Genomic DNA, 18,782 nt, shown 5'->3' on the forward strand with positions numbered 1-18,782 from the left:
TTCTGATGTTGAAAACAATCCAGCAGAGAAAGGGAAAAATCCAAAATTCCAGGAAAAAACAAAGTTCAACTCTCCGGAGGGAAAAAACTTACAATATTTAGCTTCTTTCTTATAGATTTTGGAGCCAAGTCATTTATTGCTAGGGAAGACAAGCTTTTAAAAGATTTTGTAGTGTTTATGATTGCAAAGCAAAGCCTGAAAATATGACTTGACAATTTCTTAGAGGTTCAGGAGACACAGAAAATGTAAACAACTTTCAGTTCCAATGTCATGATTCGTAGAGCCTGGCTAATGGCTCTGAACACCTGAGGCTGCTGATACTGCAGACAGAATACTTATTTTATTCATAGCTATTCAATTCGACTCATTTTCTCCCCTGCATACATCCCCTATAAGCAGATTAACTGTCTTAGAAATTTTGTTGATTATGGATTAGGCCTTTAGGACTCAGTGGAAAACTTTGCTTAAAGAAAAAAAAAAAAGTTTTAGAGTCACTTCTAATACCCCTCTGCTCAGATTTTGTTTTTTTAAATACACTTCCTAACCAAGAACCTTTTGTACCATATGTTAACTGCAGTCAGATTTCTAAGGATGATATCTTCATCTGGATTTATGTAAAGAGGACACAACAGATACCAATTTTGCAGAATACAAATATGGTAAATGATGCTAAATTTTTTAAGGCATAGTGAATAACTTTGCTTCGTATTTGTCTTTTTTTTTTTTTACTAGCTGTTAGTCTTATTAAGTGGGTATTTCCTCCCAAAATGTTTTAGATATAACTTATTTTGTGTTCTATGTGCCATTGAGTATCTTAATTTTGCTCTTAAGTCACTGGCAAAATTCTGTATTGTTGTAACACTCACAGTGTCAGTGTCACTGTAATCACTACTGTAGCAATTTGTAACCTGAAATTCAGGCCCAAACTCCTGCTTGGGACCTGCACATAATGTCTGGAAGGATAACTATGACATAATGATTCAAACAAATTCCTCTTACCAGAAAAGTAAACTGAGTCCATTGCGACACAATCACCAAACAAAACTAAAATCCATGTAAAGAAATTGTTTGCAATATGTTCTTAAAAAGCCCGTATTTATGCTCGAGAGGATACCAAAAGTAGGTATTTTTTAGACCGATAGGCCCGTCATGTAGACTGTCAGATACACTCAGGGGTTCAGATCTCAGAAGAGAAACTATCCAAACCCTTTTACAATGGGTACTTACTGATACCAGGTCAAGCTTGGGTAACAGCAAATAGTCTGACGAGAAACAGAAATATCTTTAAATCACAGATATGCTTTCATGACTCTTGACCCACGTGAAAGGAGTGGGATCATTTACCGTAACATAGAATAAAAATTCCATTCAACAGTTTTATCTACAAATTACTGTATCATTCAGATAAAGAATTGCACAGGTTGCTCTCAAAGAAATTTTAAGAATTAAGGTGACTTTTCTAAACACTTTGTTGTGTTTGACCTTGCTTGCCTTTGTATCAGCAATGTACAAATAGCATAGGAAGCCTTCTGTTTGTGTGCAGTATTTTCACAGAAAGTCCCCAGCCACAAGCTAAGTAGGTGATGACTAACATCTATGTTACAATTCTGATATTACTCTAGTTGTGTCATGATAGATTTTTGAAAAGGACACCATAATTTTGAACGTTCTCTTTGTATTAAAAATATAGCTTATCTTTATTATAATACTTAGACAAGTAGGATCAAGCTGCTAAGGCAAACAGTGTCTGTCTAGCTGCAGACAGCTGTTTGAATAGCAAAATGTTCACTACAGTGAAGACATGTAAGCTGGCAAAAGCTTTAAAAGACATTTCAGCCTCCAGTAAACAGTTTTGAGAACATGAACATTGGGGAGATATTGCATCCTTATTGCAAAGGATGAAGCACGAATTAAAGCTGATGCTTCTTCAGTAATTATTTATCTAATGCCCCACATCCACATCATATTGCCTTGAGTGGCCCTTTCACATACACTCTTGCATCTTCTGTCTGTGCTGCATCTCAGTGAATGATGAAAAAGCATAAAGTGAATGAGATCTTTAATTGGAAATTATACACCTGTGATCCTGACCAGAAACAAAACTTCCGATCAGGCCACGCAGACCAAAGAGCAACATCCTGAAATAACGGAATATTCAAATTTCACACATAAAAGATACTTTGAGTTCCCCTTTCAATCGCATTGCTATGTAGACTTTTGGGGGTCATGTGACCTTATTTTAAATGGAATAGAATGCAATCACAGAGAATTGCTTTTAAACAGTTAAGACTTAACATTTGAAATATTTAATGACTACAAATTCTTCAGATCTCCTCCACCTCACCTTCTCCCCCAACAAAAAGAGTGAATCCCAAACTAAACAACCCTATGCAAACTCTAACCGTACTGTCAGCTTGCACGACGAGCAAGTTAAACAAGAGAACAGAAGCCAAACTTTGGTTTGTATCAGTTGTTATGGACAATCAGAACTAATTTACAGTACTCAGAACTAATTCTGTAAAAGATCTTTCTAGACTGTAGAAAAAGGTACAGAAGTTCAGGCTTGCTGATGTTAGAAACAGTCTTGCAGCCACTTCCATGATACTGCTTTGTAAAGCAAAATTGGTCTGTTGTTCTTTCAGTCCGTCCCTCCCCCAACCCTGCCTGTAGTTTCCCCTTTCCTTAGCTTTCACTTGTTTTCTTGTATAGGCCATGAGAATGTATCCTTTTGCTCTCCAAATGCAGGTTACTGCTCTTTCAGAGGTTATCATGATGGCAATTAGGTCACCAATTTCAATTTTCATAAGCTGGTGAGCTAACAGTTATTTAGGTTGTGGAACTGCCCTCCTTTCAGGGCTGGAAAAAAATTTGCACTCCTTTGTGCTTCGCTGCAAGTTGGCACAGTTGCTCTTTTATTGCTAAATCTTGCTTATGCCCCTGCTTCTGTCTGTGCTGTGTCCTCCCCCTCATGACTGTATTTTTGTCTCTTAACTTAGTGGACTTCCTATGCTTTACTTCGCAAAATCTTTATAAACTTCTGGATGTAGAGCCTAATGGTGCTATCCCTATCTCCTCCTGCTGTATATCAGATTTTAATGCTGCATTCATCCCTCATTTAAGTACACAGCCCCATGGCTTCCAGTGTTCCCAGTGGGATTTCAAAATGTGGATCTAGACCATCAGACAACTCCTTTAGCTTATAGTGAAAACTGTAAAGAGTGCAAAGAACACTAAGATGTTTGGCAACAGGTAGGAGTTGTTTTTTAACTATGAAGGTATTTGCAGCCATCAGCTTTCAGGTACTCCTTCTAGATGAACTAAGCATTTGTCTAGGCCTAAGAGAAGAAAATTCTGTAAATATTTTAAGGACTGGGTGCAAACACTTTCTGCCAGGTTTGCATTTGACTACAGATATAAATACTTGTCCTATCACAGTACTTCACACTGTGCTTGTGGGCTTGTGCAAGTGACATGAAAAGTAAGGCGTGTGCTGCTCTGCCTGGATGAGTGTGGTGCTAATGTGGCTGCCCTGCTGCTGTTAATATGGCTTGTTGCAGCACCTGTCCCGAGCTGTATGTAATAAATGCAAAAGGATAAAATGGATAAAACTCTCTTACAGATGACCCATCAAGGCTAATGGAGTTACTTGAAGATGGGCTCAGGGAAACAAGTGTTCTAGTGCTTCTGGCCTACTGTTGATAATTCTTTCAGTCTCTGTTGAAGCCTCATTTCCAGACCTGTTTATACTAAATTAGAAACACCCTCCCTCCCAGGTAGAAAAAAAAAAAATTGTATATTTTTTCAATTTATTCTAAGAAAGGGAACTGGCAACATAACTGCAGATTTCTCTTTCTCCCAGCAGTTTTTCAAGAATTCCCTGATATCATCCTCTTCCCAAGCTGCTGCTCCTTCTCACCTCTCCTTTATGATGCTGACTCTTCTGTCTTGAGTCTGTCTGTGGTTCAGTCCTCCTCACAGCCTCACTCCTTGCTGTTGCAATTACACTGCCTTTCCCTTTTGAAGTTGAGGTGGTAGTGACCAAAAATTAGAACAACGGATTCTAGCATTAGTAAAAATTTTGAACTATTCAGGCTGCGCTGATTGCTGTAAAATCAGAGAACAGTTTTCAGCAGAAGTACTGGTAGGTTTATTCCAGCAGTACAAGAACAGAAGGTGCTTCCCAGACCATTATGCTGTTGGGCTGCCAAAGCCCAAGCAGAAGTAGGGGCAAATTCAAGTACAAAGTATTAATTGTGACTTCATCTTGGTGGGAGATTTGCATAAGATTTGCACTTCTTTTACATCTAGCACACTTAGGATATATACACCTTTGCAGTAAGTTTTCAAAGGGGATTGTTTCTTCTGAAAACCGTAACTGCTATATCCAAACAAACAAGAGATACAGTGCCTAGAAAGTTTGTTTTTCTAGACTATTACCTTGGTTCAGCTACTACTATTTATATATATTCATAAATATAATAAGATTTTTACCTCTTACCCCTTATATTTTATGAACTAGGTAATTTATCTTACCAGTTCACGATACTGTGCCTTGCCCAGAGGCCATATTTATTGACTCAATGACATGTCAAGCAGTAAGTGGTTAAGTATTTTGATTCTATTTCCTATCTACCTAAGTATGTGTTGAAGTTTTTTCATAACTACAAACTACTGATCATTTACTGATCACTCTGCTATTTTATAGCAGGGTGCCTTCAGGATTTCCTGTACCACAGATCTGAGCACAGGACATTATTTGCTTGACTTGAAGCACAATGAAAGCCACAAATATGGATCCCAGCTGTGTACATATACATCTGCCAAATAAGCACCTACAAAATTTTAGGGGACCAAAGCAATACAATTAAATTCGTATTTCACAACATCCACTGCTCAATGGTTTTGAAGAATTTTTAATTTATCAGAGTGGTGATACACCACATGCAAAGCCACTGCATGGCTCTGTTATTGCCAAGCCTATTGTTTAAAGCAGAGTTGTGTGCACTGTGAGATTTGGATTTTTCCTGAGGGATCAGCTTGGGGGGAAGAGTACTGCTAACATGAAACAATCAAAATTATAGACTCATAAGTAAAAAGTGTATCAGAAACTTAGAAAAAATAGTATTTTTTATTATTTAGAAAAGGCAAATAAACGATTATGAGTATCAAGGGTCTGCTCTTTTTGCTTCACATGACTAACAGCTGGGTCTCTGACAAGGGCAAAACAGTTGTATGAGTAAAACTGAAACTCCATAATACTCACAAATAAAACTAAGAAGTGGTCAACCTTGAAATGGTAAGTATTTAACAATCCCTGAGAAAATTACAGAACTTCAACAAAACCCATCAGCCTTAAGAACTGCTTAATGCGCTTCACATTTCTGCAAGAAAACAGATTTTGCTTTTACTCAGGGAGAAAAAACACTGTAATTGAAGAGGGTTGGTTTTCTTCACATTAAAATAGGAGTGTTGTTTTTCCTCCATCTTTCCTGCAAACCATTAGAATTTCTTTTGTTGTGTTACTGGCAATGCAGAAAAAAACCCCATCTTGTTTCTACTCTCCTTATGCACCTAAGGTTAACTTTGTAACTTTAAAGGCTTGTGAAAAAACAAGCACACAAACAAAAGCCCGCAGAACACTTCTTAAAGGAAGAGCAAGTTTCAGACAGGAATCTTTCCGTGTATTCAAATACTGAGCTGTGGGGGTACATCACCCCAGGGCTCTCTGGGCTGGGGCAGACATGGCTCTGTTTCTGAGGAGATGTGTTTCTGTTCCATACTTTATGCCATTACTTAACAATGCTGTAATAAGGTAACAGGCTTACAGACGTTTCTTTCACAGAATCAATGAGTTTGGAAAAGACCTCTGAGATCGTCGAGTCCAACCAATGACCGAACATCACCATGTCCACTAGACCATGGCACTGAGTGCCACATCCAGTGTTTCCTTAAACACCTCCAGGGACAGTGACTCCACCACCTCCCTGGGCAGCCCATTCCAATGTCTAAACATACTTTCAGTGAAGAAATTCTTCCTAATATCCAACCCAAACCTCCCCTGGCGCAGCTTAAGACTGTGTCCTCCAGCCCTGTCGCTGGTTGCCCGGGAGAAGAGACTGACTTCACCTGGCTACACCCTCCTCTCAGGGAGTTGTAGTGAGCAGTAAGGTCACCCCTGAGCCTCATTTTCTCCAGGCTAAACAACCCCAGATCTCTCAGCCACTCTACACAGGGCTTGAGCTCCAGATAGGACATGCGCTCTTCCTTAGCATCCAGAACAGGGAAAAACGCGCAGCGTTGCATACGTCACTGGTGGATGAGAGACCTGCTGCTTGGTCAGAAATGTAACAAAATATCTCGATTAGCGTCGGCAGCACAGTTGCCTGACACCGAAGAGCTCTGAGACAGGTCACAGCAAGGGAGACAGGGCAAAAACCCCAACCCGCAGTTTCGAGCTCGGTGCCCTGCGGCCGGACCCCGCCAAAGGCCGCCGATACCGATACCGGTGCCGGTGCCGCCGGGCAGGCGCAGCGCGGGCCGGGGCTGGGCGGGGAGCGGAGCGGAGCGCCGGCCCCGGCAGGGGCGGCCCCGCGGCCCCGCTGGGCGGGCGGGGCGCGGCGGCGGCGCACGTAGCCGTCCCAAGATGGCGGCCGCTCCGGACCGGGCTGCGAGGGCGGCGGCGCGGCCGGGGCCGGCGGGCGGGCGCTGAGCGGGGCGGCGGCGGCGGCGGGGGCTGGCGGCGCTCGCCTCGCCTCCCCGCGGGGTGCGGGGTAGTTTTCCGCGCGGCCGCCAGGCTTCACCATGCTGCGGGGCTAGAGCCGCCGAGGCGCCGCCGCAGCGCAGCGGGGTAATAATGTTAACAGAGGTAAGAGCGCTGCCCGCGGCGTGCCGGAGCGCCGGGAGCGGCTCGCTGTCCGCCCGAGCGGGCAGCACTCAGTGCCGCGGCTCAGACCTCCGCCGGGGGCCCGAGTTGTCTCGGCGGCTGGCAGTCTCCCCCTTGGCCGCGGAGGGCGGAGGCGCCGGCCGGCTCGCCCCGGGCACCGCCGGGCCCCTGTTATCAGCCTCTCTCCTCTCCCGGCCGGGCGGGACGGGAGCGGGGCGTTCCGCCGTGCCCGCTCCGTGCGGCCGCTGGGCCCGGTCCCTGTTTCGCCGCGGTCCGCAGGCGGCCGGGCTGTGCTGCCCGGCGAGGGGCCGTGGGGCCGCGCCCCCGCGGCGGGCCCGTGTCTGGAGGAGCGGAGCGCACCTGGTGACGGGAAGCCCGCCTCGGCCCTGGGCCGCGCTGGGGAGATGCCCCCGCCTGGGCCCCGCACGCCCGCTCGGGCTTCAGCCCCTCTGGCCTCCTCCTCCGCGGTGGCTTCGTAAAAGCTCCGTGCTTGCTTTCTTCTTGGAGAGCTTAAGCCGAGCGATTCGGCTGTGCTTGCAGGAGTTTGTGTCAGTAGGTAATCCTTAGAAGTTGGCTGCCCCGGTTCACCTCTGCCTGATGGAGGGTTTCCGTCCCGAAGCAGCCCGGCAGCTCGGCTGTGAGGTAGGTATTTGAGGATCAGCGTGGGCTATAAATGTCTGCTGTGTCCAAAGGCATTCTAAAAGGGGGAATCTGGCAGTGCTATCTGGCAGTGCTTTCCCGTTGCTGGAAATTAGACTTTACCCTGTATTCTGTTTTGTCTACAAAGAGCAATTGATTTTCTATTTTTAATATGTCAGCAAGGTATCCTGAGTGCAGATATTTCTCCATCACAATGACTGCGTTACCCATGTTTTATAATTTGACATTTTATTCTACAGTGGAGGTTATTCATCCAGAAGTGAGTTGTGTTAAAGCTTGCTTTCCAACACCTGAACATTTCAGCTCTGCTTTCCTGAATGATATTAAACAGTATCTTACACGTTTCAATTTGCATCAGTTCAAAGTTTTAGGGCATTAAGAAAGCAGTTCTGTAGAGCCATGAGCTCTCAGATTTCCCCAGGAGGGTAAAATTTGCAGAATGAGTTAAACCTGTAAAAATATATGACCTAGTTTTGCATTGAGGGTATTTGGTGGGTGGTCAGGATTAATAAGCTGCATTGAAGAGAGTTGGTGAGTGTGATGCGTAAGCATTAGCCATAGTAATTTAGATTATTTTAAGGGTAGCATAGAACATTCTGGGTCGGTGCCTCCTACTGGACTGTTTGTTCCTTTTGATGGTGGCTGTGTGTGCCTATCCAAGACACTTTATATTGGAACTGAATTTTTTTTTTTTCTAACAGTGCTGAAATTGTGTGAATAGCAGTGTGAATGACACTTAATCCATTGGCTTTTTGAGGTAAAGCTTAGTGATTTTATGTGTTAAGACCAGTTATGACACTTACCCTTGGTGTCAGGAGGAGAGGGTTCTGATGTTCCCTACTTCTAGTTCCTGTACATAAGTTATAGACAAGATGCTTCAAGGTAAAGTATTCCAGCCTTGGTCTCTGCCAAGGAGAGGAATTTAAATTTTAAGGGAGTCTAGCAAAAATGCAGGCTTTGCCTGCCTGAAAAGCAGTTGTGGGGAGTTCTTCAGGCAGTCAGACAGCTCTAGGCTGTCAGTAGTACCCACCTAAGGTGAGCTGGAGGAGTCCTTTCCCGGTGCACTTTTCTAGGTATTCCGATGGTGACTTGGTAGCTACAACACCCTGGGGAAACTGCAAACAGTCGCACCCATGAACCCTTACCACACTTTGGAGGAATATGCAGACTGTTTCAAGTCTACTGATAGATGCTTTCTTTATATATGAAAATTGAGATTGACTGTATGGTGAACTGGCATTAGAAGCAAAAACTGCACTAGTTTTTGGTGCTTGATATTTGTGGACTTTTCAAGTTTGCTACTGTCTAGAATGGCCAAGATCACTGTAATTTTTTTTTAGCCATTAAAAATTTAGATCAATTTCCCCCACTATAACTGGTAGTTTTATAACTTAAGAATGTAGAAAATATTTTTTCTTAAATATGTTTAAGCATGAAAGAAAAGCAGATCAGGTTTTACATGTATTGTAATCATGCAGTTAAAACATAACGTTGAGTTTCTCAAGGTCAGTTTCCTACATCCTTTGACTGTATCCATATTGCAGACCCCAGCAGATTCATTTCAGTTTTGTGTGAATGCAGTTAAGATTAGGACTTTGTAATCAGTAATTTCAGGGGAAGATCACACTTCCTGTCAGGAAAAAATACTCTGTGTGTTTTTTATTTGACCCTTTCTGCCTGTCTTATTTTAGTTGCATTCAAAACCCATGCTGTTGGATGCCAAGCACATACATTTATTTACCTAGCTAGCAAATGCCATTTCCAAATTTTTCACCATAAAACTTATTTCTGCAGTAGTGTCAAATACATTCTGTTGGCATGTATTCAAAGTCCTGCTGTGATGATCATTTCCCTAGTCTGTCGTGTTGGCCATTCTGTGCCTTTTCACTTGTTCCCCTTTTCTTGTTCATCGGATGTCTCGTCTGCTTTTCAGGCCAGTGTGGCCTTTTCAGGCCGTGTGACTTACTGTCTGATCACTTTCTCATCTGGCGAGGCCATGATGGACACGAGTTGCAGTGGTCTTTCTCTTGTCTTTTTGGAAAGCTGGCTTCATCATGCTCGCCTCTTGTGCGGTGGCAACCGCACTGCACTGGCTGCGGGGAAGCAGTTGGTGTTTTACAGCTCTGGCTCTTGGTGGTCAGTAGTGTCTTAAATTCTGATGGAACAAACATTCAGTAGGATTTTGACTTAGTTTACAAGAAGTTTTAGATGTCTTTAAAACTGATGGCCTGTGCTGCCTACATTTGCAGCCTGTGTTAGCTCTGGAGAAGGCATTTTATCTCAACTGAGAAGTAGATTCCTTTTACTTTTCTCCAGCCGCTCATTAAACTGCTTTGAGATGCTTAGGGAGGACTTCCTTCAGAATTTATCAGCAGCTAAATTTTTGACAACTTAATTCTCAGCAAGAGTAACTTGTTGCAGTACTAGTGACAGTTGAGAAGATTTTTGAAATTTGACAAAGTAGGAAAACTTTTTTTCTTACCCCACCTGAAAATGAGCCATACTAAATGAGCTCTGATGTGTTGGTATTTCTTCCTGCAACAAGTCAAGATAATTTACTAACTACATGCAATATTTCCATTAAACAATCCACATTTTGTTTATAAGAGAGGTTTAACAACCTTTTTTCTTGTTTTTGGTTAAATTTTGGTAACTATTAGCCGTTGAGAACGGTTTCTGAGCAAAACTAAGCAAATTAGCCTGTTTTTTAAGAATAAAGGTTGGCTCAGCAGCTTGTTTTAACTTGCTCTAGAATAATAGTGAATTAGCCTTCCTGCAACAGTAGCACATTGTAAAGTATATTAGTACAGCTCTGAAAGATGCAGAACACAGTTAACTGCTTGATGTACTGTAGCATTAACTTCTTCTGTTCCTTGATACATGGCAGTGGCAGATTGCTCTGGTGCTTTATGTATCTGAACTATGTTCTGCTGGAAGCACCATTTTCAAATGTGTAGACATTTACCAGGGTGCTGAAATAAATTAGTTTCTGTCCTTTTGTGAAACTTGTGTGCTGGGACTTTCTTTAGTGCCAGTGTTTTGCTAGATGAGATCTAGCTGGAGCATTAGTTACAAACCCTTGGGAGGAAAAAAGCCTCTTTCTCCTTTATTATTTTCTGTCAATGAGGTTTCCCGTACTGCTGGTTTGTGTTGTGTCCCTAATTGTTCCTATTACAGCTCTTTTAATAACTCCATGTTTTATGAAGTGTCAGTTAAAAGTATGTGAGAAATGCTAAAATTAAGAAAACTAACCTTTTACAAAGAACAGTTATCATGTATTCCTAAGTACTTGTTTTTAAATATTTTGCTGGCTACTAGTAAAACGTAGTGTCTAAACACTCAGGACTATTCTTAGAGTGTACAGTTGGGCCTAAACTGCTGAGACTGAATGCAGAGTTCTGCATCAACTCTAAAATATCAGTCTGGACCATTCCCCAAAACTGTGTGTAAAAAGAAAAGCATGAAGTTCCTTACTTCAACAAAAATAGTAATAGCTTGTCTGGTTAGATAGCTGAAGGAGCTCCACATGATGGTTTCCTCAGTCTGGTTGCACTCTAAGGAATTATCTCTTTTTTAAATATGTTTGTTGTCTTCTCCCCACCCTTACAAAGATGACAAAGCATGTTTTCTTTGAACTAGCATTGAGAGAATTTCTATTATTAGAAAAGAGAAGTCATTGGTATTATATCTTATTTGCAACACTGGAGGAATTAATATTTAGAAGTCCCACTAGCAGTTTTCCCCATTGCTTGGTTGAGAATACCAGGGCTCGAATGATAGCAAAATCGGTTGCAGTTGGCACTTGCAGTTATGTGAGCAAGAAGCTTCAAGAAGTACAAGGCATTGTAGTCTTGGGCCCAAATGCTTGCTCTTATGCCCCCACCATGTGATGTCTGATTTCTGAACTAATAAAATGAGGCATTATTTCATGATGTAAACATATTGACAAGTTTTAATAAGAGCACTCTAACCTTGTTTACATAATTTCTGTGGAATCACACCTTAAAATGATGATGGCATGATTGTGATTTACAAGTATGGGGTGAAATGGGTGTTTCTTTTTATTGTGAGTAAGCATAGATTATAGGTATGTTCAACTAGGGAAACTCCTTTTATAAATGCCTTTTGTTTTGGACAGGTCAATTCCTACGCTGTCACAAGTTTGGGAGGACCTGTTAAAGATTATTATTGCTCTGAAATGGGAGTAGCTGTAAAATCCTCAGAGGGTGGAGATGGATTTCTGAAGAAGTTGCAATGTTGATTGACTTTGTGTTCTGTGTGGAATGGGATGTGATCTCGGTGTTGCAGTTAAAATAGTGTGAGCCAAATTTATTGCTGTATTCTAACATTGACATTTTACAGACATTTAAAAAGCCCCACAAATTTTTAACTGGTTTTTTTCAAGTGGGATGCCATGAAAAATCTGGGATTTCCCAGGATGGAATACAGAATTTGACCATGGTGGTTAATGCAGGAGTTTATTTTGAAGCTGTTTTACCAGCGACACTGAAATTTTTTCAGTCCTGCTGTTTTGCCTATTTCCTCGGACAGTGAGCACAAGACTAATTTGATTTGAACCTCACCAGTTTGTCAGTCCACCAGTTGCCAGCAGAAGGAGATAAAATCATCTCTGTTGGCTTGCATTCCATTAAATCTTTTCATGCATCAAATGGCCTGTATGATGTCCTTTCTGCAACTTCACTTGGAAGGATTTTGTGATAATCAGAAATACTAAATTTCAAGAACTTTTTCTTTATTTCACAGGTGGAAATAGCACTGTGTTTATTCATGTGAGGGCTAATATGGCCTAATTAAAAGTTCACAGGTACCATTGTTGTCTGAAATGCTTAATTCAGGATCCCATTGTGGTTGGAGTTTTGAGTAGGAGGATGAGTTTTGCACACATTTTCTTTCCAAGAATGCTCGTAAGTTTGGAAATGTACTTTGAAGGATATTAACTGCTTAAATGCACTTGTGCTTTTGTTACAGTGTTGGGGTTTTTTTTAATGTCTGTTCCTTTGCCTTTCTTCCCTTAATCTCATGCTTCTTGGAGGAATGGGGTGATCCCAGTTCTATTTTAATCAAATCTGTTTGTGTCAGAATATTTTTATTTCAGAAATGTCACTATTGTAAGACCATGTATTCTTGTTCTTCAGTATATTTTTGCAATTCTAAGGAATGAGTACTCAGCCCTTCTGGTTGTGCCTCTAAGGCAGTGCAGGTTAGCCTATCTGTTGTGGTGTAAGGGAGTGAATTTGAGCCGGAAGTTTGAGTTGCTACATATCCTGTAGGACACCCTGCATTTCTACTCTTCCAGCGCTGTTAGACAAGGCCAAGTAGAAAATAATCTAGAATTGCAACATTCTTGCAGCAGCTGTCCAGCTGATTTTGAAACAGTGCCTCAGACTTGGGATGGTTTCTCACCTACCTCTTAATTGGCACTGAAAGCAGTGGGGAATGAAAGTGTATGGTGTTCCCAGTCACCCCTTATTCAGGATTTGGCATTCCAGACTGCATGGATGAGTTGAAGATCTGGTGATGTACATACCGTGGGAAACAAGTGTCCAACCTGTGTTACTGCAGAAAGAGTGATTGGTTTAAAGTCTTGCTGATTGTCAGAATGGTCTTGGAATTGTCTGACTTGGAGAGAGATGAGGGAGCCTTGCTTGTTGCCATGCTGCTGTTGTAACAACAGCTGCTGCAGGCTGAGATATCTCTGAGGCTTGAGTGTTTTCTCCTGTGTGAGGCCCACTTAAACCTTTACACTCCATGTCCATTATAATAAATCAAAACTTTGTTTAGGTTGGTTTTCCCCAAAGGTTGTGGTGTTTCATACCATTGTATCAGCTTACTTCTCTGAAGCATATGTAGTGATTTTTTGTGATAGCTTGAAAATAGTAGGATCAGTAAAAATGATAAGTATTCCTTATTCACTGAAGGAACTATTTGTGCTTGAAATCGCATCTGTATTTTACTGTATGATTTTTATTTTTTTTCTAAAAATCCATGCAAGTGGTTGTGGTTCCATTCTCTTCCCACCCACCCCCCACCAATGTATCTTGGTGTATTTGTTACTGATAGACATCTTAATTTTTCATGAAGCCTATTGGGGATTTAGGTATCCAACCTCTTTTAACATACTTGGAAGAAAAATACCTTTTTTTATTGTTTATATACTCAAATTAATATTTCTGATCACAATGCTAGCAAATGTAAATTTCATTAACTTTGTAAAGTAAAATCATATACTATGGAAGTCTTAAGTCTTGTGATTTAATGCCTGAATTACAAATTTAATTTGATGGTACATATAATGAAGTAGTAATTACTTTTTATGCTTGTTTATTTATTTTGTAAAATTTAAAAATTCTTGTCGAGAACAAATTGTTTTATGTGAATATAATTGTTGTCATTTTGATAAGAAGTTATTTATTTACAACATTAGGCTAGGACAGTAAGGTTTTATTTAAAATTTTCATGCTAAACAAAGTTTTTCTTTTCACAGTCAGCAGTTTTTCTAAATTGAATAGTGTGCAGTAGGTAGGTGTGTTAAAAATAATTTGTTCTTACTTTGTGTATACAAGCACTTTAGTACTGGTACTTTGCTTTATGGTCTTACAACTATGTAGTTCATTGCTTCTTTTGTGCTTTATGCTTGACTTGAATGTGTGCTTAAAACTTTGAAATAAGTTTTATATTTATTTCTTTATGTTGTTTTTTAAGGTCTGGACTTTAAATGGTACTGGTCTTCTGTCTTTCAGTTGGCAGTTGTCCTACTGCAGCTTCTTAAAAATTCTTATGAAGATTATGAATTAGCAGTAGAGAGACCAACAAGGAACAATATTTCTATGAATGTTTCTAAGATCTTCCATTACTTTATTGGATATTTTCCTTTATTGAATTCTCCAATTAATGATGGTTGGCTGTTGCCTATCACTGTTTCTTTTAATTGTGCTTTATTTTACTGGCACCTTTTTTGTTTGAAATATTTTTTCTATTTTAACAATCTCAATATAACATGATGCTTGCTGTCTTCTTAATTTTTCTCTCTAGATTTCTAGATAATTGCCCATAACTCCTATTTCCCTTATTCTCTATTTTTTGATGCATTATGCCAAATGTTTTTTTGTTTTCCAGTGATCAAAGTAGCTGCATTGTGCTGTGTGGAGTTATGTACCTGGGTTGGTCTATGAATACTTCCACCTTGCTGTCTGTGTAGTTCTTATTTTCTTCGTTCTTTGTTTCTCTCATGTGTTGCCCTCTCCTTTATTGTTATTTTCTTTATGTAGTTACCTTTGTTTTCCTGCTGCAGTCACTGGGATGGCCATGTATTTTCCTTTAGATGTCCTTCATGCACAAAGGCTTTAGGATGCTAGGAGTGCCATTTCATGTTTGGCTTCACTGGGTGTAGCTTGGGTGCTACTAAAGAGGTTTTTCTCCCCTCCACCAGACACAAGCTGGTCTGACTCTTCTTGTTTCAGGTCTAGCAGCTAAGTAGCAACCGCATGAAGAATTCTTTTGCCTTGGTGAATGAGTCTTGTGGAGGGATATGAGGGTGGGAACACAGGATAAGTTGCCAGATCAACAGCTGCATGGTTTGGTGCTAGGGAAGTGCATAGTGCTATTCTGCGTTTCCTTCCGCGTAGATCTAAACCAAGTCAATATCCAAAATAATTCCTGTACTTTGGAAAGCAGGGAATGTCACTATTCCCTCAGTGACTTCTGAATGCATCACTGCTTCCAGAAGAAGTTATGAGTAAGGTTTGTTAGCTCCAGTTAGGTTTCTTTTTTTTGTTCTTGGCCATGTGGCAATAATTGAAGTTTTCAGATATCTTCTCTAAACTTGCCCTGGGAGCTGGATACTCAAATGACTCAATTAGTTTAATCTATAATAAGTTTCAGTCTATAATCTTGAAGTGGGAAGAGTTGATGCACCATTTCTATGGTTTCCTTCCTCTCCGAATTCATTGAAATTTGTTGGAAATATTCCATGCCCTGATGTTTGAGAATGAAGTGTTTCAGCAAGTTCATGGAACTGTCCCTTTATGTAAATGCTATTTGTAGGTATTCACATTGCTTTCCCTCTTCTGTTTCTTAATGGGAGAGGTAGTATGTGAACCTGGAGATATCCAGAAAATAGTTGAGGTGCTGATTCTGGGCCCAGATTTAGTATGAGGAAGAAGATGACTACTTGAGGCTAAAAGATTAATTTAGGATACTCAACAGGCTCTTTTCTTTCATAGAGAGGCCAGATGGACAGAGGTTATGGAGCAGAGTCTTGGAAGAAGCTGTAGGAGGCTCCACGCTAGTTACACTTACCTGCAGCGCTGTCAGCAGTGTTCTGTAGCAAACCACTTGATAAAACTTGTGGAGTTTCTCAGGGTTGTGTGGGCAGCAGGCAGCAGTTTTCTCAGTAACAGTATTAGGGAAAAGGCAAAAGTGCAGAGAACTGTGAGAGAGATGCACAGAGTGAGCAAGCCTTCCCAAATGCCTTCCCCAAACATCTCTGGAAAGCAAGTGGGTAAAGCACACAGGCAATAAGGACTGTAGGAGGTTTTGGGAAAAGGGGATATTAAATACATGAAGGGGAAAGATTTGATTTGTTTCTGTTGCATTCCTGTTACGTTTGTTCCATTGGAAAAAGACAATAATATTTAAATAATTTCCCCCCCTGTTAAGTAAGGGCTTTTTTTGCTGATTAGAAGCAAAATCAGAGTGCTGATTTTTTGTGTTGGCACTGTCCATTCTGTGAAGGTAGGCATCAGCTGCTTATTAAAGAAGTTGCAGATTTTTTTGTATATTGTGCAGTATTGAAAAACTTGGTGACACTGAACTAATCTCTTTCTCTTGCTTTATTTTGTGCAACTGGATGATGTTATTCTGTCCAGAAAAACAGTTGCAAGGAACAGGAAGTTTTTAGGCTTACTCTAGCTTTGTAAAGGTTTGTGTCATTTTGTATAACAGCTGTTTCCATGGTTATTTTGTCTTAACCCAGTAAGCATGCTTCATATGAAATTTGGCCTTGTTGGAGTTCAGATGTACTCTCAGAGACCACTGGGAATTTGTAGTGAAATAGTGGTTTTATCAGAGTTTCTGTATTTAGTAACTGGAGAAAACCTGTGGTACTCAAAGAACTGCATAAAATTTAAACTTTGGAAGAAAACAGTGGAGTAACATTACAGTCTCCAGAGGAAGGTGCTAGTATTTTGTCAGTGGTTTTAAGTTTCTTTAAAACGTACTATATTTGCAGTTTGGGATCCTACTTATTATTTGTGTACTGACAGCAACTTCTTTGTGGTGCATACTCTGATCTTTGGAGTTTTTATATCCATTTCATTTTCCAGTTTGTTAATTATAATACTGATTAAAAAGCACTACATAGTTTTAAAAACTATTGTGGAACTATCAGTGCATTTTAGACAAGAAATTAGATATAGCAAAGGGTTGACCATTGCAAGCAGGAGTCCAAACTGGAACTGGTTCATGCTGCTGGCACTGATTGAGGTCTTGGAACTAAAAGAACAAAAAAAATCTGCCAAAATATTAAAATCAGTGAATACAGTGTTGGTAGCTGTTTCTTCAGAATCTGGTGTTTTGGCAGCAGATGCCCTTTATTACTTTGGTGGTAGGTGTGGAGAGACTACGACTCTTGTTTATTTTTGAAGACAAAGGTGAGCACCAGAGAGAGGAGGAAGGGAGTAATACTTTTAAAAATTGTGTTACTTTTCAGTCACATAAAAGAGGGTCAGAATGTTAATTGGGAGCACCCACAAGCTTTCTAAATCTACCCTTCTCTTGGTGGCAAGTGTCGCCAGTGGCTTCATAATATGGATATATTTTGTTTCAGCACAAAATCCTTTGTGGTGGAATTGGATATTGTACATTGGTTTCCAGATTGATTTGGATTTTAATGGGAAGGCCAAAACTGGACACAGGGCTCCAGGGGTGTCCAAATGGAGAGAAAGATTCACTTTGCTGTCTCTGCTGGTGACACTTCTGTTGATAGAGAGTAGAATACTGTTGGCCACCTTTGCTGCAAAGGCACACTACTGGCTCAAATTCACCTTACAGCCCACCTCGGGGTCCCTTTCTGCAGAGCTGCTTCCCAGAGAGTGGGCCCCAGACAGTATTGTGGCCCAGGGTTAGTCCACCCTAGATGCAAACTTCTGCTTGTTTTTGTTGAACTTGATGAGGTTCCTGTAAACCCATTTTTCCAGCCTGTTGATACACCTCAGAACCCTCCAGTGTAATGAGCGCTCACCCCACTTGAGGATTCTGTGCACACTGAGAGTTCACTGTATCACATCACCCACATTGCGAAGGCATCATTGGTCCCATATTGATCCTTGAAGGTTTCCACCTAGTTACTGGCTGCACACTGAACTCTGTACCACTAGTCACATCTTTGCAGCCAGCATTTTTTCACTTACCTTTTAATCTACTCATCCAGCCCATACCTCACCAATTTAGTGATAAGGAAGCTGTGGGATGTTGTGCTAAAGGCAAAGTGCACATCATCTAAGGCCCTGCCCTTGTCCTCAGTATCACTCACCTCACTGTAGAAAGCAGCTGGGTTGCTCAGACATGATTTGCACTTGGTAAATCTCTTGGTTGCTCACAACCTTCTTAGAGACTGAGGGAGATTCTGACTGGCATGTATTTTTCCTTCCTCCCTAGCCTGGACCTTCTCTCCTGTTGATGCTCTTCTGCTGCCAATACAGTCTGAATAATCATTTATGTTGGCTTCTGTTAAGCTTTGTGGTTTTGGATTCCATGATAGCAATTACAGTACTGCCTTTAGTCAAGGTGGCCTTTGACATTACAGTTATTGCCTACAGCTTTTCTCCTCCTTTTTAATAAATTAGGAAAAAGAGGAAAAACTTTATTCAGGGGTTGTAAAAAGGGTAGGGATGTTTTAACCACATTATTTCATTTACCAAAATAATACTACAAACATAGATGGCATTACTGTATTTAGAGACAACAGCCTTGATCACTTGGGACAATATGAAAATTAATTTTTAGTCTTGTTCAGTCTGTTACTGGAGAACTCCTTCTGGCAATTATGATATATAATATGAAATAGCTTCTTCCACTTGTATTCTTTCACATTTGTAACCCAACTTAATAAGGCAAGTAGAGTCAATCTTTATATTTAGTACAGACCTTGATAAAAATATTCTGAAGTTATGTTTTTAGCTTAGTATTTTTAAAGTAACTTTTTCATCTAGATGAGGAA

At 40.8% G+C, this 18,782-nt stretch overlaps 1 protein-coding gene across 5 annotated transcripts in view; it reads left to right on the plus strand.

The window, feature by feature from the left end:
* The first annotated feature begins 6,717 nt into the window (after positions 1 to 6,717).
* SNX13 (sorting nexin 13) overlaps positions 6,718 to 18,782 on the plus strand; it is a 67,229-nt gene continuing 55,164 nt past the window's right edge. For 2 of the 5 annotated variants that reach the window (XM_048304149.1, XM_048304140.1), the window contains exon 1: positions 7,434 to 7,525. In XM_048304149.1, the coding sequence (XP_048160106.1) occupies positions 7,481 to 7,525 (45 nt within the window). In that variant the 5' untranslated portion in view covers positions 7,434 to 7,480. Of the gene's footprint in view, positions 6,866 to 7,433; positions 7,526 to 18,782 lie in introns of those variants that run through there. The other 3 variants (XM_048304131.1, XM_048304114.1, XM_048304123.1) reach the window with 3 other exon arrangements.

This window comes from Corvus hawaiiensis, chromosome 1, assembly GCF_020740725.1.
Source record: "Corvus hawaiiensis isolate bCorHaw1 chromosome 1, bCorHaw1.pri.cur, whole genome shotgun sequence".
NCBI lineage: Eukaryota > Metazoa > Chordata > Aves > Passeriformes > Corvidae > Corvus > Corvus hawaiiensis.